This window comes from Condylura cristata, unplaced genomic scaffold (assembly GCF_000260355.1).
Source record: "Condylura cristata isolate star-nosed mole 26May11 unplaced genomic scaffold, ConCri1.0 scaffold00020, whole genome shotgun sequence".
Lineage (NCBI taxonomy): Eukaryota > Metazoa > Chordata > Mammalia > Eulipotyphla > Talpidae > Condylura > Condylura cristata.
The window spans coordinates 24,532,676-24,559,727 of record NW_004567121.1 but is presented as its reverse complement, the minus strand read 5'-3'; the positions used below and the strand labels follow the sequence as shown (position 1 = coordinate 24,559,727).

The window sequence follows — 27,052 nt, the reverse complement described above, 5'->3', positions numbered from 1 at the left end:
TGCTTCTTAGATTTTAGCTAGATTTGCCACTCTATTTTGGTAAATGCTCATTCATCCCTATTTGGGTCCAGAGCAACCTGGTGCAGCCAGATTCTAAGCTTTTAGAGAATTCTGCAGGTTTTTTCTCAACTTTCTGCTTTACTCATTTATATTCTATTTTTTATACTCATTGATACATTTCCAGGGCTGTCAAGATAGTCAATACTTGGCTTCCTACTTTCCAACTGTTAAAAATTAATTGTCCTCCCTCTTTAAATTGTATATACCTGTAAGTATTTCTGCATGATAGATACTTCCCTGTCACTCACCTAAAATATTCTAATTTGTGTTCTTAGAAAAGTACCTTTGTATACTCTAGCCTTGCTAATTTATTACCAACATTTTCATTTTTAAAAATCAAATCACGAGGAAATGGAATCTTTTAATTTTTATTTCCTTGGTCATTGGTTGAGAGTTTTTGGGAAAGTATATGGTAAGAGTTTTTATAGGAAAATTTGCTGAACCTACACTGAATTTATATTTAATATGTAAATATACAAGGTATGTATTTATTATACTTACTTCATATAACAAATTTTAGTTTTCTACTTTTTGGGAAAAATGTGGGTATTTCCAAATCTCTGTTCTAGTTAAACAAAATCAGTCAGGCTGATTCAGAGTATTGCTGGAGGTTGGCTTTATGGACACTTTGATTCGATTCCCTAGCCTTATGAATACATTTTCAGCAGCTTAGACAATATGCTTCATGGGTTATTTTTATTATTTACTTTTTGGCTTTTAAATATTTTACTAGTCTCACTGCTATTTTGGGAAATGCCCTGGGTATAAACAGTATTCTGAACTTGTATCTCATTTTGTCCTCTGTAAAGACCACTGATATAATGGGTACCTTACTTGGAGACTTTTATTGAAGTAAATGAGAATGTAACATGTTTCAGAATGCAACTGACTTTACCAAAGTATATACACTTAGTAGGGAAGTGATATGCCAGAGTGGATTAGAAGTTACGTGTATAGCCAGCATTATCTTAACCAAATTAGTCAAACCCTTGGAGTTTGGAAGACAGTGAATATGGATAGATTAAATATATTGCCAAGGAGAAGTTCATAAGGAGAGATGGAATGCCATTAGGTTTATCAGAACCTGGTGTGTCTCTCGTATTGTTTTACCCCCAATGATTAATTGTATTTATGAAATCACTGAATGAATATTGCTAGGCTAGGGAAGGATTAAGATATGGAAAAGTAATATTAGGTTGGACTTGGTCTGCGTAATCTCAGTACACTTATGTGACACACCCTATCTAAATCTGTCTGTGAAAGTTGATTTAGCAGGAGGGAGGTGACATGACAATAGAAGCAGAAGGCAGAAAAGACTTAGCGCAACTGCTTGGTTCCGTGAACTTAGGAAAGTCATCTCTTCTTTCAGTCTCATCTCTGGGAAAGGAAAATAGTTGATTTGATGATACTAAGCTGCTTTTTCCGTTCATCACACCAGAGAAGAAGTAGTTAGGAGAAGCATGTTAGAGCCATTGGGGAGGATAGTTCTTGATGGGTGAAGTGTGGCGCTCAGGGGCTGGTGTCCAAACATATAACTAAAGGCTGATTGGCAGGAACACACAGTCCAAGGAAAAGGTAGAACCTGGGGTTTCAAATATAAAAGCATTTGCAGATTTGTGGGGGGAAGTGGGGATTGAAAATAGTGATTTTTAAGAAGCTTTTCTCCTTTGTTAACAACTTTAGCACTTACAAATCAGAAAGTGAAAGATAGTGCAGTTTCACTTACCTGTGGCATAAAAGTAATTCTTAGACACTGGGCAAAACATACCGGGTTATCAGAGGGAGGGAGACAGGTGGAGGAAGGGGAACAGGGCACTGGCTGGGGGGAGCGTGAATTAAGTGTATACAGATATGGAAACTTACCTTCATGTTATATATGTAACGATTGAAAAATAAATTTTTTTTTAAAGATTTATTTATTTGTACATACAGAACTGGGGTATAGGCCAGAGGCTCAGGGGCGGTGAGAGGCTTCACCAGAGACAGAGTGGGGAGCAGCGGGCGGGTCAGGAGAGGTCTGCCACGCCATGTGGTCACCTCCGGGGCAGGCGGGAATCGAACTCATGCGAAAGTGGCTTCAGCTTCTCAGTGCAGTGCTTTAACCCGCTGCGCCACCAGGGAGGGCCTGAAAAATAAATTTTAAAAAAGCTTTAAAAGTTTATACTGCAACTTGTTTGGTTTCGACATGTAGGAAATATAAGGTTACCTTTGTAGTATTCAAGCTTTTAAAGGAATTATCAGAGACTTTTGTGTAGTCTGATTAAAGATTAAATGCATCCTTTTGGAATTTGGGTAGAATTATGTCAAGTAAAATATATTTTTCATATCTTTCAGAATCATGGTGTCATGGAAAGGGATTTATTTTATACTCACCCTGTTTTGGGGAAGCTTTTTTGGAAGCATTTTCATGCTGGGTCCCTTTCTACCTTTGATGTTTGTAAACCCATCTTGGTATCGCTGGATCAACAACCGCCTTGTGGCAACCTGGCTCACGCTCCCCGTGGTAAGTTACATACCAGGGAAGGAGACTACTCATATTGCCTGTCCCATTGATTTTGTTAGACAAAACATGTAAGTCACTACTGTTCAGAACAGGTGTATTAGCATTTAAAGGAGGAAATTAAAAGAAACAAGTATAAAATAATGCATGTGCTTGAAATTATCTTTTAGGGCTGTATTCCAAAAATTAAGCAACTTGCATTTTCCTCTTATATTTTCTTTATTCAAATATACTTTATAGCAAAAATGCACAGATGTAAAGCTATACTATGAAGATCTACCACTTTGCATTTCCATTTTTTATAAAACAATGAAAAAAATTCAGATAACTTTTTTTTAATAAGTGGACATTTATGTGATTAATTAAACACTTCCTCTTCCTTACGGTCACTGCCTTCTCTTTGAACACTGTTAACCTCTACAGCTTCCATTATATTTTTTAGATATAGGATTCTACTCACACGTTCTCCCCCCCCCCCCCAAACACACTTTGTATAAGTTGAGAAATTGTGAGTGGTCCTATACTGAGTATGATTCTTATACTTAACTTACGGTCAGCAGAAGACATCTGGCCCAACATTCAGAAACAAACTGGGTGAGCTGGATTTATTGATACAGTGTGCTAGTCTTTTGTAAGGAAGCTTTCTGCAAGACTCAGCTATCACTGAAATACTAATTGGTATATATTTGAAAAAAGTCTACAACCCAGCTATTTAGCGTACTGTTAACAGCATGTCTGACAAAGATTCTTTCAGTTAGAAATTGAATCCTGTACAATTGTTATAGATCAAATCATTGATTTTCCAGTTATGAGGCAGTGAATATCTCTTCTCAAAGAAATGGAAGAAAAACTTCATATTTTTAACAAGGAGTTAAAAAGGCCATTTTCAAGCAAATAGGCTAAAACGCCTTATGAAAGAAATGATCTTTTTTCCCCAATAGGTATAGTTTATTTTAACCAACTCCCAAATCATTTTTCACCAAAAATAAATTAGGGCAAATGCACTTAGACTAATTATTGCTTCGCTAAGTAATCTTTTGTAGCTTTCTCTAGTGCATTAAGATGATTTCACTGACAAGAGTTTGATGTACCACAGTAAAAACTTTTATAAGAGGTCACCTAGTCTAACCTACCTGTGTGGGTAAAAGTTCTCTGATCATTTGTGAAGTTTCAGTAGTTCCCCTTGGAAAATTTCTATAAAGAACAGTGACCATTTATTTCACTTTTGGGTGGCTTTTCCATGTAATCAATACTGTCAGGGTCAAAGTTTGCCTATGCCCAAAGCAGTTTAAGATGTTAGGCCTGACTAATAATTTGGACATAAACCATTCTTATATCTTTTCTTTAACTAACATTCTTTTTTACCTGTTTTCCGTCTCCCCCCACCTCACAAACCCCCCGGTTCTATTTATTCCTATGTTTTTGAATCCTTATTCTTTTGTATAACTATCAAACCAGTCAAAAACCAGAACACCGTCAGCCTTGCAACAAGCTACACTTATATGATAGAAGTAGTCACTGATCAAGCTTGGAAATCACTATGTTTTTACCCCTAAGATATCTTAATTTACTGTCTGGCATTAGAAAGATTTCTAGATGATACTGATAAAATATATATATTTTTGTTTTGCTAATGAGTGTCATGTGATATTCAGGGAATTTACACTCATTGCTGCATCATATTCCATTGTATAATTGTTTATCTGCTCCATTTTCATTTGCATATTACTAACAGGGACTTGGGATTTTCTTATCTGCCTTGGGTGAGTTTTCTTTCTGTGACAGTGACTTCAAAGGTTAACTAATAAATTTGTTACATTAAATTTAAACAGGAGCTAAAATCTCCCGTGTGTACTATAACTTTCTGATAATATTTGAAAGCAATTAAATAAATTAAGCATGCATTTGAGCATTTTCTACATCCCAGGCATGGCTGAAGGTACTGAGGCAGCAGCATTTTAGTAAAAATAGCTATTACTTTTCTTACATAATGTTACAAAGATACATGTCTTGGTTTATGAGACAGTAGAAATGAACATTTGACTTTGTATTCCCGGTGCCCACTGTTAAATTTCTTGACTATCTTTCCTATAAAAAGAAACTAATCTCGTGTATCTATAGCTATAAAAATTTATAGATTGGAATCTTGTTATATACCATTTGTACTTCTTATAATTTGAAGATTCAATGAAAACATTTTAACTAAACTGACAGAAACTTAAATTAGTAGATTGAAAGGTAGATACAAAACCTTCATGTTCTCATCCTTCCAGATTTTTTCCTTATGATAGAAGCAAGCCTCATGGGAAATACTATGTTTTTGTGTTGAAAGGTGTATTTATAGGACATAATAAAATTTATATCTGGATAATCATAACTTTAAATTGTCATGCATCAATATTGTTTATTCCTAGGCATTGTTGGAAACTATGTTTGGCGTAAAAGTGATTATAACAGGTGATGCTTTTGTTCCTGGAGAAAGAAGTGTCATTATTATGAATCATCGTACAAGAATGGACTGGATGTTCCTGTGGAATTGTCTGATGAGATACAGCTACCTCAGATTGGAAAAAATTTGCCTGAAAGCCAGTCTCAAAAGTGTTCCTGGATTTGGTAAGTTATTCACAAATTATTTTAAGTTCATTATTTGTATTTTTCTACCCTACAACTATAGACTAACTAAATGCCACTTTAACACTTAATACTTAAGTATTAAGGAGGATTTTCTTCAAAATAATCTATTATGATCCACCAAGAAAAAAAACTGAGGATTTTTTTTATATATTTTTGGAAACACTTTCCTGTTGAAACAAACAAAAAAAACCAGTTGCCTTCAAGGAAGTAGATATGGTTTCACACATATCAACACCTTGAAGGATATGAGTTAATAATTGAGCAATTGTTTTTTAATGCATGTCACGCTCATAGTAAATTTAAGCCAGAAATTGGCCTGATATAATAGTTACTTGAAATGAACTGAGTGATTCACATTCATCTAATAATTAATACTAAGAGCCTGTTTTTCTGGACATTCCTAGTTCAAATTCTTTTTTCACAAAACTTTTCATTGTTCTTGTATACTGTAAGTTTAATAGAAATGCTTATTTTCTATGGTTAGGAATGCAACATGTTTATTGCTTAGTGGTAAAGATTTAGGGCTACTTTAACATTATCTATGAAAACTTAATTGCCATATGCAAAAGAATGAAAGTAGGTCACCATCTCACACCTTATACAAAAATAACTCAAAATGGCTTGAAGACATGGATGTAATACCTGAAACGATAGGCCAAACACTCTACAACGTCGTCTTCAGTGATGATTTTCTCTCAAGTCAGAGAAACAAAAGTAAATAAAAACAAATGTGACTACATCAAACTAAGACTTAAGACATTATCAGTAAAACAAAGACACCCAAATGAACAGGAGAAAAAGCTGCACACCACACATCTAACTAAGGGCTAATACTAATATCCAAGATATATAAAGAGCTCATACAGTTCAACAAGAAAACAAACAACCCAACCAAAAACTGGGCAGAAGGGCTCAACAGACACTTTCTCAAAGAAAACTTACATATGGCCGTGAAAAATTGCCCATCATCACTTATCTGAGAGATGCAAATCAAAACCACAGTGAGATACCATCTCCCACCTTTAAGAGTAACCCCTATCAGAAACAAATTAAACAAGTGAAGGAGGTGATGGAGAAGGCATTCTATACCACTGGTAGGAAAGTATTTTGTTGGGGCCTGTGAAAAATAGTAGGATAAATAGCATGGTTGAACGTGGAGGGGGTTCAGCTCAGTGAGGTAAGCCAGAGGGAGAAAGACAGATATCAAATGATTTCATTCCTGTGGAATATAGAGGAAATAATCAAAGGGACTAAGAACATTAAACCAAAAAACAAAGGTATGAAAGCAACTGTACAATTGCACTGCTGCAGGGGGAAAAGGGTGAAAACAGGGAGTGCCCTGGTGTAAGGTAAAGGGGTATTGGTGCCCTGGGATGGGTGAGGTGGGATATGTCATGTACATCTGTGGAGGGCCAAACTCTCCTCTGAACAGAATACCATGACAGAATCAATGCTACTTCAAAAATCGGTAAGAGCAATGGCTGCAATTTTATTTTAAATGCCTTTGGTGTTTCCGTAAGCTCTTTCTTTTTCACCACTGTGAATTAAAGCATTCAGTTACGACCTGTGTGTACACCTTCCCAGTATGCTACAGTGATTACAGTCTGTACTACCATGAGTTATGCGAGTGTTGCCAACACAGGCTCATATGCTGAGTGGAAAAAATCCATTTTATGTGGTCAAATTTTCAGTTTTAATCTAAGCATCAGTCAGGTACAAATTTACATAAATAGTGAGATCACTGCTCAGTTTTTTTTTCCTTTTACATAATATTTGACTTTATTAGCATATAGCATGACTATCTCCTACTCCATCATTTCACTGCTCAGTTTTTAAGCTTACTAAACTAATAGAATTTACCTTTTTTTTTTTTTAAGATTTATTTATTTATTCATACAGAACTGGGGTACAGGCCAGAGATGCGGAGGGTGAGAGGCTTCACCAGAGACAGAGTGGGGAGCAGAACAGGCAGATCAACGAAGTACACTGCTGAGGGGAGCAGCAGGCGGGTCAGGAGAGATCTGCCACGCCATGTGGATCTCCTCCAGGGCAGGCGGGGATCAAACTCATGCGGAAGTAGCTTTTGATTCTTAGAACAGTGCTTTAACCCACTGAGCCACCAGGGAGGGCCCGAAGTTACCTTATTTTTTTACCAGCTATCATTTAAGCCCAAAGAATGGATGTTTTTCGGTTGGAGGTATTTATAACAGCAAAGTTTTTCTCCTGTAAGAAGGACCTATCTTCCTCTTGATTCCTCCTACTTAAAACATTTACTAAAACTAAAACCATTTTTAAACCACAAATACCATTTACTACATCCAATTGGGTGGATTTTTTTTTTTAATTCAACAAAATTTCATGCTGTTCCTCTGCTCCACAACTCACAGGAAAACTCACAGTAATTTCTGAGTTGGAGAAGCCTCATCACAAGGTCTGTGTAAGTAATATTCTACTCCTGCCAGCTTCCTCAGTGCACCTGAGATACTTGCTTTTGTTACTTAATTTAGGCAATGCGTCCTCATCCAAACTAAAACTGCTTGGGCCTTCTTGTAAGGAATGTAGCTCCCTGAATGACTCTTTCTACAGCAGGGTTTCTAGTCAAGGAGTCCAAGCTACTTAATGAGTATGCTATAGTTGTTCATTCTCACAGCAAACGTCCTTGTAGAGAAGCTCAGGAAAAATGATTTTCCGTTATGGCTTCCTTTTCTATTTCATCATAGCAAATTTCACAGCAGATGTTCTGTGTTGTTGCTCTAAATACCTAAAGGGCAGAGGTAATGTTTCACTAATTTTAACAGTGAACCACTGCTACACACATCCTATGACAGGGTGAAAAGACCTGCGCTTTTGCAGCCTCCTATCAGCCAGTCTCACCAAAGGGATGTAACTGAGAGACTGTTAGATTCTGGGAAAGATTCCTCCTTAGTAAAAGGAAAGAGGCTGAGGAAAGACACCCCCTCTCTTTCCGCTTTGGGAGTCACTGTGAGAGCAGATCATGCTTTGAGTGTTACAACCACCTTGTGTCCAAAAGTTTGCAGAACAGGACACAACAGCCTCGTTTCTGAACCAGCCTTGATTTCAAGTGAGAAAACACACCCAGATTGTTTCTGTGACTTTTAGATTGTTATATAGCCTAGAACATCCTGATAAAACTTGCTTTTCCCCCATTTCACCAAGCTATAAAGTGAACTCTTCCACCAGTTGACTTACTAATTTTATAAATTTTATTAAATGTTGTGTATCAAGACTTTTATGAAAACTAAATTTAATGTAATAGGCAAAGTATACTAACCATTTTAGTTCTATTGCTAGAGGATACATATGGTTCTATTTTCAGGAAATGTAATTAGTTGCATCTTCTGTAAGTTGGAAAATAAGTTCTTATAATTGTTGATTTTCTGGCTTCAGTTACCAGAGTTGCTTTACTGAAATGAATTTTGATGCGTTTTGAGTGGGAGAAGAAGCTATTGGGAGCAAAGTTCAGTTCAGCTAAATTGATGTGCCAGAGATATACTGGGGTTAAACTTCTTTCTAGGATTGCATAGAGGTCTAAGTAATTTAAATGAAGCTTTTGTTTTCTTAGCAGAGCTCAAGCCCTGAACTGTGTGGCAATTGACCATCTTTTATGAAGTTATACAATTGGTTACCTAACTTAGCTACCTCCTTCCTATGCTCCATCTTTCATCTGTCGGTTGGGTTTGCATTGCTTCAAGCTGCTAGCCATTCCTGTGTAGCATATTTTGACGTTAGGTCTGTAAGTAACCTCATCTCTTACTGAAAATTAAGTAGATTCTAAAAATTATCTAAAAGGGATAATTTTATGACAGGTGATTTTAGGAAAAAGAAGCAAAAGAAAATAGGAGCCATGTATCTATGTTCGTAACCTTAATTTTAACAGGTAATTTGATTCTAGTGCCTTCATTTGTCTTTTCACTGTGATTACACATACCATGACAAAAACACCTTAAAGAGATAGACAGCTTTGCAACCCTGGGAAACACGAATACACTGTTATGCTTATTTTATGCCAATAGGGGACTAAACTAAATAACCTTTGTTGACTTTTTTCTGATTTAGTCCATATCTTAAATCTTACAGAAAATACATTTTTTATGCTTAAAGTCAGATTATTAGAGTATTTTGTAATAAATACCATTAAGGGCATATGGTATAGCTAAGAATTTAAGAATGTTCTTCCATGATAAAAATAACGCCACAACTGTATCTTGGAAATGCTAATTCTTACAATCTTCAGCTGTTACAAACACATAAATGATCTAATAAGTGAATCCTAAGGGAGAATACTTAAGTGTTTAATTTTAGAATGCAAAATGGTCATTTGTATACTTTTCAATCAAGTAGAAATCTGTATCAACAAATAGATGTTCCTACATTACTTATATGGAATAGTTTGAGATTTATAGAAAAGTCACCAAAAAATTGTATAGAGAATTTCCCTCTTTATTAATATCTCAAATCGTGTTTACACTGACATCCTTTCCTTTGTTCCAGGATCCAGCTGATACTTCTGCATGGCTGTTAGTCTCTCTGTTTCCCTAGTCTTTTGCTATTTTGTGGCAGTCTGTCCTTACTTTGGTGTTTTTGAATACTGGCTAGATTCAAAATACTGGCTAGAATGTAGGCTGTTCCTTATGTTGGGCTTATGTGAAGTTTTCTCACTAGAAGGAGGTTATGGGATTTTTGCTAAAAAATATCAGAGGTGACTTGCTCTCCTGTCATCAGGAAGGTTCAACATGGCTTATCACTGGTCATGCAAATTATAATGAGTGGTTAAGTAGATGTCTGATAGATCCAACATAAAGTTGCTGTTTCTCCTTTTGACATATATTCTATTCACTAAAAACAGCTCACATACCAGGGTTAGAAGGAATTAAGTTTCTACCTTCTGGAATGGGGGTATTTACACTTCTGTAAAGATTTGTTTCTTCTCATTATTCACTTAAATTTTTATTGGTGAAATTTTTTCATTTTGACCATTGGTGGCACTTGCAGGATGGCTGGTTGCCACCATTATTGTCTGTGTAAGCCTTTCCTTATCTTCTGATGCTACAGGATGGTTGCATTTTCCATCTCCAGCCCTAGAATCAGCCTTCTCAGGAACTCTAGCTCCTTTTCTTAAAGGGTGGTATGGAAAACTAAGGCCTGGCACTGCTTGTGTTGTTAGTTTGCTATTGATGCTTGGACCATGATAGAATGACTTAAAATAGGACACATTGCCTTGCATATCTGGAGTTCAGAAGTCTGATTTGCATCTCTTTTGGCTGAAATAAAGGTATAAACAAAACTGGCTCTTTCTGTGGGCTACATGTGAAACCTGTTTCCTTGACTTTTTCAGCTGCTTTTGGATATCCACAGTCTTTGGCTTTTAGCACCCTTTTTCCATCATAAAAGCCAGTTGTGACTGGTCAAATTCTTTTCATACTGCATCACTCTGAGTCTTTTCCTGCCTCTCCCTTCTACTTTTAGGAACTTGGTGATCACATTGTGCCCATGAAGCTAATCTAGAATAATCTTCCTACTTTAAATTGAGTTGATTAGCAATTTTAATTTCTTCACATGTAACATTCACCGAATTAGTATGAGTACATCTTTTGTAAGATGCTTTTTCTACTTAAAGAGTTAGAAATATACTTAGCCTAGGAATCGGTTTTGCTATCTCAGATGGCAGCTCATCTAGAAAACTAATTAAATGATAAATCTCAGTTTGCAGATTTTGGTTTCATAGTAAACTCACAAATAAGATCATAACCAAGTAGTCCCATCTTGCCAACCAAAAGCCATCAATCAGTAGATGTTTCTTCAGTGTCAAGCATGAAATTATATAGTATGATCTGTTGTGAATTCTAGTGAAATTTGCTGTAAGATACAATAACTGACAGTTTGATTTCAAATAATGCAGTACTCCCATTTTTATATGTCATAAATCTTAGCCCACATAATGGTACATGGAGTGAAGACTGGAGGTGTCTGTCAGCTATACAGCAGTGGATGAATACCTACTGTATATTAGCTTGGTAGAAAATACAGTAAACCTGGCATGCCTGCCAGTTTTACCCACAGTGCTGACCTGCACAGCATGCTAGGTGGGTGCAGACCACAGTTGGAAGACACTGTTAGCAGCTAATTTGGGAAGCCAGGGGTGCAGTGCTTCTGACACCACATGACGATACTTGCCTAACACTGAACGGTTTGTACTAGAACAGGTAGTGTTGCCTAAGGCACAGAAGTAAATATAAAGTAGAAGACAAATTGAGCATGTCCCAAATGAAAGAGCAAAACAGAACTCTGGGGAAAGATAAGCGACTACTTGATGAAGAATTTAAAGTAATGGCTGTAAAGATGTAAGACTGGAGGAACTGGAAAATTTAAGACCCAAACAGCTAAAAAGTACAGTAGAGCTAAGAACACATTCAGACAGCAGTAAAATGAAGATACACTAAGACACTGAGACAATAATAAGGGAAATAATTCGCATATTTAGGGGTTTCAGAAGAAGAGAGAGAAAGTACCAGTAAGTATATATGAACAAATAATCATGGAAAACTTATCTGGGGAAGGAAGCAGAGATTCAGGGACAAGAAACCCAGAGAAGTGCAATTAAAAAGGACCCCAAAGAGACCCATGGAGAATGTACTTTGCTTAATAGCAGTAAGAGGATAACAGCATGTCATATACTAGGGAAGCAATCAGTAGACCTTTCAACAGAAACCTTGCAGGTTAAAAAAAAAAAAGAGTGGCATGATGTACTCAAAATGCTGAAAACAAAAACAAAACCACTCAAATAAGAATTCTGAACCTGTAAGGGTATCAGTCAAATTGGAAGGAAAGCTCCAGGGCTTTCCAGACCAGCAAGAGCCACCACTAAATGGGCATTGAAAAAAATACTGAAGGGACTCATCTAAGCTGAAAAGAAAAAGCTAAAATGCATGCAAAAAATCTCTTTAAAAGTTACATCTACAGGGCCCTCCCTGGTGGCGCAGCGGGTTAAAGCACAGCACTGAGAAGCTAAAGCCACTTCCGCGTGAGTTCGATTCCCGCCTGCCCCAGAGGCGACCACATGGCGTGGCAGACCTCTCCTGACCCGCCTGCTGCTCCCCTCAGCAGTATACTTCGTCGATCTGCCTGTTCTGCTCCCCACTCTGTCTCTGGTGAAGCCTCTTGCCACCCCTGAGCCTCTGACCTGTACCCCAGTTCTGTATGCACAAATAAAAATCTTTAAAAAAAAAAAGTTACAGCTACAGTAAAAGTAGTGTACCAATAGCCTGTACAGCAGTGTGAAGATTAAAAGATGAGTAATAAAATTAACTATTTTTATTGGTAATGGGAATTGTATAACAAAGATATAAATGATATATCAAAAATACGAGTTATAGAGAGCAGTGTACAGTGCAGTGTCAACGTGTTCTGATTAAGTAGCTAAAAACTCAGTGCAGACTGCCACTTCAGTGACCATTCAAGCCCCTGTCCTTGAGGTGACCCACATGGCGCAGCAGACCTCTCCTGTCTCAGTAATCACTAGTGAATTCTATGGGACTTTCAAACATAAGCTAGTTTTTCCATACCTGTTTTTCCAAACACTTCCAAAATATTGGAAAGGGAGTGCTTCCAAACATATTTTAGGAGACCAACTTTGATACCAAAAACAAAAGACAAAAATACATGCTGGTAATGTAAATGGGAATTTAGAAATAGGATAAGAAGTAGTAGAACCATGAGAAAGCTGCAGATCCTATATCTTTATAAACCTGCCAGACTCCCAAACCTTGTCTGAGAAATTTAGGTATTAGAATGTGCTCCATGGGAAAAGTGTGAAAAGACAAGTTATATGGGTGAGCACTCATACTGCCATCAGCTCATATATATATATATATAAAATAAATGTTATAAAAATGTGTGTTTGAGAATTTCCAGAATGTTAATAGTTGGGTATTGCTTTAAACATGAATAAAATACTCATTTATGGCAGTGAAATGGGGGAAATATCTTGCAGGTTATTCCTGTGATTATTTTTCAAAAAGGAGTAGAAAGGCAATAGTGATGAACAAAATGCAAAGTGAGAAGAAAACAGTATCATATCTTTAGAGGAAAATAATGTATAACTAGTAGAATAATAGCTGCAAATTCTAATCTGAGGACTTTACAATTATGAGAATATAAAATATGTTATCTTTTAAATGCTTAGAAGGCATTATAGAGATTCAAGAATATACTGCAAAGAGGCCAGTAAGTACACTGATTAGAAACATCAGTTTTGGAGCCAGACTGCCTGTGTTTGAAATCAGGTTTTACCACTTATTAGTTCTTTGAGTTTGTTTCTCAGTGTGCTCATTTATAATACAGAAACAATAATTTTACCATACTTAGAAGGTACCCATGAAAATTTATAGAAAATGCTTAATACTAGCACATAGTATCCAGTCAGTAGACAATTTTATTAAAATGTTCCTTTTCTCATTGTTATAGCTTATTTCTTTGTATGTAAAGGATGCTATTATGAAAAACAGCCATTTGTAGATCTTGCAAATTAAAGAAATATTTGCTGAGATAAATGCAGTTAGAACAAACACAGCTAAAGATAAAATCAGCAAATTGGATGATCAAGCCAAGAGATTTTGTTGAACACTATGCCAAATGAAAAGCAGTGAAGAGTATGAGAGGACAGATCTAGAAGTTTTACAGAAGTTCCAGATGAAATTTGTGAGAATAAAAAATAAAGGAATATTCCCAATGTTGAAGACAGAATTATACTGGAAGAATATACTAACTGCTGAGCAGAACGAAAATGTTCTAAGCATAGACTCCTACAGGTAAAATTCCATAAAGCCAAGATTAAAGAGAATACCTTTAAAGCTTTCACAGGAAAACAAATTGGTTATTGACACAGATGAGACTGATATCAGACATCTTATCAATGTTACAATAAGATCAGAAATCTTAATTTGCCATATTAGATGACAGAAGGCAACAAAAGTAGCTTTGAAATTGTGAGGGGAAAATGGTGTGAAATCTTGAGTTCTGTTTCAAAATTAGCCTTCAAAAGGGAGAATAATGACGTGCATTTCAGGAATGCAAAGGCTCAAACCTTTTTTGAAAGAATTCCCTTTAGGAGTACTAGCGGCAAGACTTAACATACAAGAAACAATGATAAGCAAAGTAGTTAACAATATAAGATGTTTCTGGATGTGTAAGCATTGTGTTAATAATGATAGTAATGTGAGAATCTATTGATTAATTACTCAAATATCAGAAGGACAGGAGGAAAGCATTCCCCCCCCCCATCTGAGGATGTTATTACTTTAACTGAATTTTGATAGTATTTAAGCTAAGTGTTGTCAGAAATGTAGAAGTCAAAAAGAAATTTGAGGTTAACCATTAAAATAAAAAAGAGTATATAATCTCCAAAGTACTGAAGTAGGGGTTGGCAAACTTTTCTTTGAGGGAGTAAGTGACTTTTCTGCCTAGCAAAGAAGCAGCTACAGATAGTATACACAAATAAATAGGTGTGGCTGAGTTCCAATAAAACATTGTAAATAAGCACTGACATTTGAATTTCATCTCATTTTCACATACACAAGATATTTTTTATTATGGGCCATACATAATAAAATGTTGGGTGTGGTCCAGCGTTTGTCCCCCTCTGCGTTGGAGAACAACGCAAGGGGGCAGAAGGAGACTTAATTTCTACTAAGACCTAAAAGGGGAGAACATGTGGGCAAGAAGTTACAAAGAAGTAAAAATGAAAACAAAGTTGTCAGGAAAAGAAGTGATTTCTCTGATAAATATGAGTGCAGTAAACTTTTCTAGTAGCGAGAAATTTTCAGATTGGTATATCCTCAATGATACCAAGGCAGTAGGTCATGGTATATCCACATTACTATAACAGCACTCCTTAAGTTGGATACATGAAACAGTGCCATTTAACAAACTGTTACTAGTCTACCATGACAGAAGTACAGGAATGGAATAACAGCGGAATTTTATAGTATTGTGACATTGCCATCATTTCCAAGTGTGTTGTCATTTTTATGGTAATTTATTTTATTGTATTTTACAAAACTAATGGTTTGAAATTTAAAAACAAAACTCATTTGAGAAGCACTATTAGAGAAAACAATGCAGGTCTTTAGAAATATAAAGTATCTACATGTTAAATGAAAAAAGCAAATCACAGAACAGTATAAAAGGTGTGATATAATTTGTCTTTGGAGCTTTTAAAATCAAATTCTTAACCATGATATGAAAATGTGGATAAGCATAAAGGGTGTGGTCATGACGAAGTATTTTCATGTTTTAGTCTCTATTTTTTCTTGACTTTTTAACAATATTTTTAATTCTGTAGTGATTTGAAAATATGTAGCTTAAATTAATGATGTCTTGATCTTTTCAGTGAATGGCACTGGCCTGTTGAAAATCCATGTAGAAATAAAGCACCTTTAATTTCTACTTCATCTAGTATATAACTTTTTTTTTTTTTTTAAAGACTTACTTATTTATGCATACAGAACTGGGATACAGGCCAGAGGTGCAGGGATGGTGAGAGGATTCACCAGAGACAGAGTGGGGAGCAGAACAGGCAAATCTACAAAGTACACTGCTGAGGGGAGTAACAGGCAAGAGAGGAGAGGTCTGCCATGCCATGTGGGTCACCTCCGGGGCTGGGGATCAAACTCTCACTGAAGCAGCTGTGGCTCGCAGCAGTGCTGCATCCTAAGCCGTTGTGCCACCAGGAAGGGCCTTAGTATATAACATTTATTTTAGATGGATTATAAACCAAAACATGAAAGTTGGAACAGTAAAGCTGCTAGATATGAATATATGGAATAATGTCTTCATCACTTTGGATTAGACAGACTTTCTGAAATAGGACACAAGACACCAAGCACAAGAGAAAAGATTTATAAAATGGGTTCAATGAACAGTAGAGGTTAGTATCATAAGACACCAATAAAACCAAAAAATTAAGCTGCAGATTGAGAGAAGATATTTGTAAATTACGTATGTGAAACCTAGAATATTTTTCTTTGTATGTGTTTATCTGATGAAGGACTTTGTGAAGTATAAGTTAACTGGAAAAAAGACTACCCAATTAAAAAATGGGGAAAAAGAAGCACTTTTCAGAGATGATATTTAGATGACCAGTTTGTATATGAAGAGGCTCTCAACATCATTAATCACAAGGGAAATGCAAATAAACAGCTATAGCTAGATCAGAATTGCTAAACTAAAAGGACTCAAAGCTCAAGTATTGCTGAAATAGAGCAGTAGAGCTCTGTTCCATTGCAAGTGAGCTTCAGTTAATGCAGTCACCTTGCAGAGCACGCTGTCAACCCAAGATGGGCGGCTTGAATCCTGTAGCGCACCAGTGCTCTTCTCCAGGGGTCATCAACACAGTTGAGTGTTTGTGTTTGACAAAGGACAGGTACAAGAATAACCATATTGACTTTATACCTAATAGTCAAGAAATCACTGTGTCAAGAGTATATTTTGTGAAATATTCATATAATTTATATGAATTGCATGCATATAATTTACCACACACCAAAGCAAAGAAGCAAATACTATCACACAGACATAGCTGAATCTCACTGACTTTGAATAGAAGGAACCTAAGACAAAAGAAGACCTACCTTGTGACTTTATGTGACTTATGTACAGAGCCATAATACTGGTTTCTTTGGGGGTGCTATCAACTGCAGAGTAATCTGGGGTGCTGGAAGCATTCCGTCTCTTAATTTGGTGGTGACACACAGACCTACCATTTAGTATCTGCCTGCTCTAAGTTAAGGCCTCGATTCATTCTTTCTGATGTAAAGTTCTGCCATTGTATAACAAATTCTTAACATATTAGGACCTTTTTCTAGACCTTAAAGTCTTTTCCATTTGCTATTTTTGCAGATCTTCTGTTTGACACTGGTTGCCTCCTAGTTCATGTAACATTTAGTGATGTCTTTTTTACCTACCCTAATCCAAAAATATCTTAGATAGTCTTAACTCATAATCGTTAGAGTCAAGTAACCTAACTCCCATGTCCTCATGCCATTGAAATTTTGTCATTACATGAAACTAGTAACATAAATTTGGAGATTATTGGCATCTGGACTGAGTTAAGGAACATCACTAGCGTCTCCATTTCCTCCCAGGACCACACTTGTCTCCAGGTGGCTACTCCAGGTTGTTTTTATCTTGGCACATTTTTGTTTTGCTGTTCTGAATGTGAACTTTTTCTCATTACACATACATGCTCCTGGATATTACATCCTGACCATTATTGTAACTTGCTAATCATGTTAATAATAGCTATTATTTATAAAAACTGTGTTAAGTATAATCTTTTTACTTCTCACAGTCTATTTACTTAGGTAAGTACTATCACAACATTATGCTCATTTTTATATTCAGGGTTCACTGAGGGTCAAAGCTGGTTTGTGGCAGCTAACATTTAACCCAGGCAATCAAGTCTCAGAGCTACGCTGCCTAAAAATCCTGCACTGTGGACCTAGGTGTCCTCCTCTGGAGGAAGAGAGATGTGTGGAAGGATAGTGTGGGGTCACATCCAGTAGTGACGGATATCACTGACAATGTAATGGCTGAGTTGTAAGTCAAAAAGGCCTGAAGTAAGGTTGATTTTTTGGGTAATTGTTCATTTATATTTGTTGGATATAGTATTCTAGTTTGGATTTTCTCAAATAAATTCCTATACATTTTTTAAATTTATTAAAAAGACTTCATAATAGTTTTATATATACTCAGGGTGAGAATAAACTACTTTACCAAATGATGAAAGCTGTTGTTTTAATTGTTCTCATTGTTTGTAAGCAGCTACTATTCATCTCCAGTAGAAACATGGTAGTAAATTACGGTTCACATGGCAGTAATAATCACCACTATATCTTGTGGATGTCTAAGAGGTGAATATATGGTCCTTGGGGAGATGAAAATGTTTCTGAATCAAAATCAGTTTGAGGTGCCAGGAGCTAATTTCTAGAGCTACACTACCGGATGCTACCTTTATCTCACAGCTGACTCTACTGTCTATCTTGTGTTTGTTTTTGATCCTTCCATTTGCTTTTATATTATCCACTTGTTTCTTCATGGTGGCAAGTGTCTTTCTGAGAGAATATCTGTGCCACACTTTTTGTGCTGCATGACCTTTTGAACAGACTATGGGTTGGTTGCCTTAACTGGGGTGCTTATTTACCACAGTAATTTTACGTATTTCTGGCTGGGAAGAAAGAGCCTAACTTACATAAAACATGGCACTAGGTGTAGGGCCTCTTCTTTATCAGCAACTGTGACTTACTCTAGAGAATGGGAATTGATCAGTTTGCTGGTTAATGTGTTTATTAGTAGCCACTATACACTGTACTTTTAAATATGAAGAAGTGCGGGAGAGGGGACTCCCTGGTGCCACAAGGGGTTAATTTAAGCACAGCACTATGAGGTTATCCACAGCCACTGCAGCAGGAATTCAACCCTAATGGCCAGGGAGCTGACTCACGTGGTGGAGCTGACTCACATGGCACAGCAGACCTCTGTTTCACCCACTGCTCCCCTCAGCAGTGTGTTTCAGTACATCTGCCTGTTCTGCTCCCCACTCAGTCTCTGATGAATCCTCTCATCCCCTGCACCTCTGGCCTCTTTCCCAGTTCTTCTTGTATGCATAAATAAATCTTTAAAAATAAAAGAAGTGACTAACATTATAAATAACTGTTAAATGCAGAGGCTGAGTGGAATGAAAGGGACATTATTAAAGAGAATGATTGTACATATGATGTAATAATAGTCTTTTACTAATGGCTTATATGCCTAACAACAAGTAAACTTACATGTCTTGGAAGCAGCTTGACTAAAATATTAAACTAGGATTGTTAAGATCTTAGATGAGTTACTGGTAAATTTTAGGGACTTTTCCCCTTGATATCATCCTAGCTCAGTTCTAATTTAATGATATTTGAAAAGAACTTTCTGAGAACTTACAAACCTCATTTTTATCAAACTCCTCTAAGAATATTTTTTGGTATCTGTGTTACTGATCTGAGGTCAGTGCTAAATTTAATATATTACCATGAGATGCTTATTATGACACTAAAACGTTTGGTGTAAAATCTAAAACTGAAATATATGTGGTGATTGGCAATAAAATGTAATATGTATAATATGTGTAAATGCCTGTTAAATTGGTTTTAGGTTGGGCCATGCAGGCTGCTGCCTATATCTTCATTCATCGAAAATGGAAGGATGACAAAAGCCACTTTGAAGACATGATTGATTATTTTTGTGATATTCGTGAGCCACTTCAACTTCTCATATTCCCAGAAGGGACTGATCTCACAGGTAAAGTTGCCTGGGTGTGGATTGCAGAATTTTAAACTTGACAGAACTTAGAAATTACCGAGTCTAAGCTTCTTATTCCTCAGATGAACTGAGTCCCCAGAAGGTTAATGGCTAACCCCTCAGGACATGTAGTTAATAGCAAGCCAGAACCCAAAACTCTGAAGGTCAGCCCCAAGAGTCATTATTATAACACTTGCCCTAGAGCTTTATATTTTAAATGCCAGTATATATTTTAAATATCAGCCATTTACTTTTATAGAAACCTGGTCTTTAAATTTTCTTGCTATTTTATGTATTCTTTCCTCTTTCAAGATACATGTTTATTCATTATATCCCTTTTCCTCAGCTTTTTTATGAGAAAAGGAGCTGATACTAACCAGTTTGATTTATTATTGATTTAATATGTGGCCTCTCTCCTGGCATTTTAAAACTTTATCCCTAATATAAGACAGACAGACATTGTCCTTTCTTTAAGAAAATTAAACTTGTCATTGAGTTATAGGGGGGCACTGGAGGATATATTTAGGACTTTTCTACCTTCCCATATATCAAACTATGTAAACAGAATGCTAGTGGGTTCCAAGGGATTCTTTTAAAGATTAAAAGCAAAATACAACCATTCAGCTTTACTAGGTCAGTAGTTTTCAAATACTTTAAAACACAATTGGTCATTTTTCAGATGAAGCCTTGTATTGCAGTCTAGGATCTAGTCACAGAGAAAACTGCTGGTTGATGATGGTTTGAGCTTGGACAAGAAACACTTTTATAAAATCTTTTGACTCAAAGAGCAAAATTAAAGCATTTTGATATCTTGGTCACTTTAAGAAATTTACAACAGAATTTGAGGATTCAGTGGATGAAGTTCTGATGTCTAAGGGAAGACAGAGTTAAAAAGGATAGAACTGAAATCTAAAAATGACAGATAGCATGGAGAGATGGAACATGAACTTGTCTTCCAGATCCTTATACCAGATTGAGGCAACTAAGCTACTAAGAAGGGCAACTCCAAGAGCTTTTGAGAGGAGAACATGTAAATGAACATGTGGACACATTCTGTGAATAGTAGTTTATGGAACCCAGTACCCAAAGAGTTCAAAATGAAATTACAAATTCACAACTATTAAAGTAAGTGAATGAGTGACTAAGCTATATGCTAATAGGGCAAATTAAGATATTTGGGGAGATAATTACCAAAGGAGAAATCTTTGATTCATCTGTTGCAGATGGAACTTAGCTGAATAAACTATGGCATATTTTAAAATATATACTCACTGTGTAGTGTATCAATTTTTATAGTTAAAATTCTGAAAGTGAGTAGTACATGGAGGATGATGCTATAATGTCAATATTATAGACTGGTTGTATTTTAAGTTTGAAAATATATTTTTAAGTTGTTTCCAGAGCTGATTGTCATTATAAGGTATAATGGGTAGACAGGTCATCTTAATTTCATAGTACTTGAATGTTTCAGACTTAAATCTGGGTTATGCAAAAAAACCTACGCAGGGTGCCATTAATGAAATGACAGGTTGATTTATATATGTCAGCTAAAGAATAGTAACGGTGAGTTATTTACCAACTAAAATTAATGGAAAAAGCTTCATTGATTGCTGCTGCATTGGTACAGTACTATTAAAGTGTTCCTACATTATATCTTCAGAACCTATAAAAATATATTTAACACTTTACCCAGTTTATTTTTCTCCTGTCTTTTTAAGGTGATAGACCGAAACACCCAGTTGCATACTTTGAGAGCCCACTGCATTCATTTGTACATCATTTAGTTACAAATTCCTGAGTTAAAGTGGTATTTTCATTTTCATCCCATCTTGCAAAAGCCAAACGATTTGCCAAATAGAGAAAACAGACTGATCCTGTTGCAGATAGTTATTGAGTCAGGATAAATTATTATTATTATTTTAAAGAGAAGCAAATGTAATAATGTAAAAACAACAAACAACAAACAACTATAAACCAGAGACATTCTACAGGGGAGGACAGGGGAACAAGATCAAAACTGAGGTGGGGAAAGTGCACAGGACTGTGCTGATGACACACGGGTGAATTGGTGGTGGGAAGCCCACGGGGATTACAACTTAGATGGAGAAAAGCACAAAATGAAGAATGATGTAAAAAAAAGTATATATGTGTGTACATAAAGTCTAAAAATTATTATTTTTTAAAATTAGGTTAGCAAAATATCTGCAATTTTGAAAGTGTTAAAGTTGTTTGTAATTAGCTTTAATCTTGAAATTTTAAGCCCAAAGAGAATATAATCCATTAATTTGTTAATCCAGCTAGTCTATACATTTTCAAATTAGTACATTTAGTTGTAACTACAAACACTATATTCATATGTTAATGTTGCTTATAGCTTTTTTGCTACTTATGGAAATAATATATGTTGGGCTATCAGAAAAGTCATGATTCATTTTTGCTTGAAAAACAGAAAAGATAGGTTATGACTTTTTTGACAACCTAATATTAATTTGCAGGAATTGAGAAGCATAACAATTGTAATTGCACTTAGCATAAACAGTATTGTCATTGCTTTAGGTCACTTGATCACGTGCATACACCACACCAACAGGAATAAATTTTATTGGAAATTGGTTTTATACTTTAGGGGGCACATAATGTTATAATGTAATCTCTCACATCATTATTTCTTTGAAAACATTTTTAAAAGCTGAGTGGTTTTATATTATATTGGTTTATTAGTCAAGGAGGGGTGTCCAGAAAAAAATGTTACCATTAGGAGTGAGTGTGTTTGCAGGTATCTGTGCACACATGTGCAGAGAGAAAGATAAGGGGAGAAAGATTTTAAGGAGTTAATTCACAGGATCGTTCACTCTACTGTGGAAGCTTAGCAAGTCAAAAATTTGCAGGGTAAATCAGCAGAATGGAGACCTGGCAAAGATTTACAGGTCAAGTCCAAAGGCAGTCTGCTAGCAAATTTTTTCCTGGTTGAGGAGGTTGGTCTTTTTCTATCAAGACCTTTAACTGTTTAGATGAGGCTCACCTACATGCTTTTACTCAAAGGATACTGATTTATCCAAAAATAACCCTCACAGATACACCTGTAATATCTAACCAAATATCTGAATACTACGGCTTAGCCAATATGGCATATGAAATTAGCCATCACAATTGATATATCATAATTTTGAATTCTGTTTCCCTGATTTGGAAAGGAAAGCTTTTGCAGATCCAAACAATTACAATAGTATATGCAATTAGATACAGAAAACTAAGAAATAGATGAATGTCTGGAAGCTTATATGTAAAACAGTGCCTACATTCATGAAGTTACATTCCCAGAGGAAAGACAGATTTAAAAAACTGTTACATTAATAAAGATCTCAGGTATTCTGACGATATATACAAAAAGGAGAGAAATAGAAATTGGTGGTGTTGAGTATTCAGAAAAAGACCCTTACTTTTTAAGAAGAAAATAAATGAACAAAATAGAAAGCCATGCAGATACCTGGGCAGAAGGTATTCTAGATTGAGAGAACTGCACAGACTGAGTTGCGCACATGCCTGGCTGGTCTGAGAATGACAGAGCAACCAGGCATCTCCCTGAAGTGAAGGGGCTTTGGGGACAGGACAGGAGGCAGTGACCAGAAGCCAGCAGGATGCTGTGTGCCATGATAATCACTGTGGCTAGTGGGGGCGTGGGGGTGGAGGAAGTGTGGACGGAGGAAAGAATGCACCCATTGTAATCTTTGTGTCTGATTATTTCTGTCTTTGCTGATGTGGCTCAATGCTTTAGAACTACCTCTACTTGTATTCACATATTGTAACAGAGATCAGTTTTGTCTTCAGATACCCAAATGTCAGTGATGAGCTGGAAAAGCAGATTAGTTAGCTGCTTATCTTTGTAGTGTTCCTAGAATTCCTCATCCCATGTAAAGTCCTACTAGCTGTCTATAAGAGAAAATATAAAAATATGTTTAAGCTGCACAAGTGACAAGACACTTTCAAGACAGTTTTGCTGCTTGTAGTTCCAGGCCCAGGATATATTCCTCAAGTGGATGTGAAAAGAGCTTTTTTACACTTTAGATTTGCTGGGGATCTCTGGGCATGTAATTATTTTAATTAATTCAATCATAACAGAGCATTATACCTTTAATAGGAGTGTTCCTCAGATGTTTTGTGTTGTGTAGTTCATCTGTGTTTTGAGGACTCTGATCTTAAATTTACTCTTAAGAAAGTTGTGTTTTCATGCATGTGATGTTTTTTCTCTTGTGACTTGGAATAGTCTATCCATCTCAGGATGCAGCTGAGGATTGTAGGTTCCAGCATCTGTTGTCATCAGGAGGTATTCATGATCTCCCCCGTGGGTGAGGCCAAATTTCTGAACATGTTACTTTTTCCGAATTCATTTGCTGAATAGTGGGTTTAGTTCTTCTTGGAACTTATAAAGTTACCTCATGGAATGGAAAAAGAAGTTTTTGCCAACAATTGGAAATATACTTGACTTTAACTATATTCAGCCAAACTATGTTCAGATGTTGTAGATGATGCGCTGATCCTGTGCCCGTTCTGTTGTGGAGTGGTTTTAGTTAGTAGTATTAGCATGCACTGTGCCCAGGCAAGGCAGATATTTCACTTTGCATTGAAGCCCCAAGTCACTGGGGTTAAAATAAAGGTTGATTTGATATAGTTGGCAAATTACTATTTTATTTGGTTTGCTTAGATCCTTATATATTTATTTTGGTTTTATTAGTGTTTTATATATATATATATTAGTATTTAAATTTTTGTTACATATGGAGTGGCTTATGAAAATTTCAGCATATCATTAGTTTGTGTTTCAGTTTTCGCTATAAATTATTTTATGAAATCCTTTAAAGAATTTGAAAGATCTGAATGTGAAGCTTAGGGAACTATTATAAAAAGTCTATTAGTACATTACTACAGACTTTTCAAAATTCCACTAAGAGTTAACGCTAGGATTTTTATTGGGGGACTAAAGACAGTGTTTATATCTTCTCATTTCATTCCACATGCACTATTGTCAGTAATGACAGAAAAATCAACCGTTATTGTCAGAGACGCTCTGCACTACATCCTCACCTCATGTCTCTAATTTTATGGTTTATAATGGTCTATTGTTTTGTTTAGAAAACAGCAAGGCTCGAAGTAATGATTTTGCTGAAAAAAATGGACTTCAGAAATACGAGTATGTCTTACACCCAAGGACAACGGGCTTTACTTTTGTCGTAGACCGACTAAGGGAAGGTAAGTACCCATCTCAAAGTGTGTTTTTTATGTAGGTGACAGAAATTGCTAAACTTTGCATATACCTTTTTAGAATTTAGAAAGCACTTTTTAAATATTTCCTCAAGGAATAAATTACTACATGTTTATACTAAACTGACCTCATCTCATTAGATGTCTCATTATATATCCTTCGAAAATGTTTGTAAAATTAAATCTTTACCCCTTTTTGTAATAGAAAATGATGCATACAGTAACGCTGTCATTTTTTTTAATGATGTTTCCTAAAGCAGCAAAACTGTCTTGAAAGTGTCAAGACACTTAAGTTTATGTCTTATGTCACTTACATTTATGTATATCTTAAAAGTATTTTTGCATTCATTATTCTATTCATGAGTCTGTCGGTTGGGAGGCAAGTGCTGCTGCCTCCATGTAACAGTTAACGTAGATCAGGGATAGAACCCCACCATTCTTGGCTCATGGCTCGTCTTCCTGCCTCACCTTCTCCCAGCTAGAGCGAGTGAAGGGAAAGTGGGGACGAGGTGATTTGATTGATGACATCACACCCATTTAAATGTTTTGATATTTTTTGTTATGTAAAAATAAAATTTATATTTATTACACCTGCATAGTTGTGTTTATATAAACATACATGTGTGTACAAGAAACACATATATGACCACATATAGAAAAGGAAATATCCAGAAACTTAAAAGTGTTCAAAACTCAGTCACCTAGCTGAAATACAGCCCTGTTTGCATGTTTCTGCTCTCCACTCTGATTCTTAGCAAGCCCTAGTGGGTAGTGACATCTGTGACAAATTATCACCTTCATCTAGGAATTGCTGCATTGTCATATAAACCATTTGTGCCTAACATAACAAGTATGAAAATACTATGTATGAAATGATATGATGTTCTAATTTCTTCCCGTATGGCAACACTGTTGTTCCTTAAGGCTTGACATGCTTTAAGGTCTACAGTATAACTTCAGGTAATGAACCCTGCCCAGAGGAAACACCTTTTTAACTAAGTACTTACCATTTTAAAGAAAGTACAAGTCAATCCAAAATCATCTTAGTGTAGTAAAATGTCCTTATTATTCCTTGTTAGTTTGGCTTGTTTTTGGATTTCTGTGTCTGTGACTAATATGAGATGGGCTGTGGACTTGAAGGTTGTCGTGTTTATGAATAATGTTTATTTGCCCATGTAGGTCATAGGAATGCAGTTCTTCATGCCTGTGGAATGGGGTAGGGGGGCCCTGAGACTCTGGTGTGTGTGTGTGTGTGTGTGTGTGTGTGTGTGTTAATGTGATACAACTTTACTGTGGTATGCAATTTAGACTTACCCTTGACACTCAACAATATGTTTTCTATTTCCTCACATAATCTGATATTTCATAGTATTTAATGTCTTTAAAGGTATTTTTGACACACACTCATGTACTGAATTTCTCTCAACACAAGTGTTCTGTTGGAACACATTTTTTGCTAATACAGCTCTTCCTCAATGTAGGCAGGATAATGGAGATTATTTTATACTGGCTAAATTATATCTGTAGAGTTCCCTGCTCTGAAATCTAGAAAATATTAATAGCAAACTGATTTATAACTTTGGGGAATGTATATTACTTAATCATCACTGAAAGTATTGGTCAGCAACCACAGCCTGTAATTTTTCCTGCCAGAACTGATAATTGACTTCCCCCCTCTCAATATCAGTGAAAAAGAAAAACACAGTTGGATTATTCCATTTGCTCCAGTTAGTCAAATAGAATGGGCTTACACATTACAGTCATAAGAAGCATGATGAAAATAGTCATAGCAGTTAAAAAGTACTAACATGGAACATTTGCTGGGCACCAGATGCTACACTAAGATTTCTTTATGCGTATGGGTAAATGGTCCTCACAACAACCATACCTGCTAGGTACCACTATTAATATTTAACCCACAGGGCAAAACTGAAGCAGAAATTGAGGTGAATCAGTACATGAAAACTACTGAGATATCATTTAACTGAGCAGCCGGTATTGTTTACATTACAGCTTGATGCCTTTTGAATTTATAGAATGATTTTAAAGTCCCGAAAACATATACCTTTGTAATAATAGTGAGCAGCACAGTTTTCTGCAAAAAAAGATTTTTTTTTTTTAAAGTTTATTTTTACATCATTTTTCACATTTTTTTTTTAATCTCAATTGTAATCCCCACGGGTTTCCCATCACCAAATCACCCCTGTGCCACCACCATAGTCCCGTGCATTTCCCCCCCTCCCC

At 36.0% G+C, this 27,052-nt stretch overlaps 1 protein-coding gene across 1 annotated transcript in view; it reads left to right on the top strand.

Moving 5' to 3' along the window:
- The window catches only part of LCLAT1 (lysocardiolipin acyltransferase 1), a 128,130-nt gene that overhangs the window by 51,956 nt on the left and 49,122 nt on the right, over positions 1-27,052 (top strand). Inside the window, exons 2-5 of the mRNA XM_004686322.2 lie at positions 2,395-2,563; positions 4,975-5,173; positions 19,403-19,549; positions 24,680-24,796. Of these exons, the coding sequence (XP_004686379.1) occupies positions 2,399-2,563; positions 4,975-5,173; positions 19,403-19,549; positions 24,680-24,796 (628 nt within the window). The 5' untranslated portion in view covers positions 2,395-2,398. The remainder of the gene's footprint in view (positions 1-2,394; positions 2,564-4,974; positions 5,174-19,402; positions 19,550-24,679; positions 24,797-27,052) is intronic.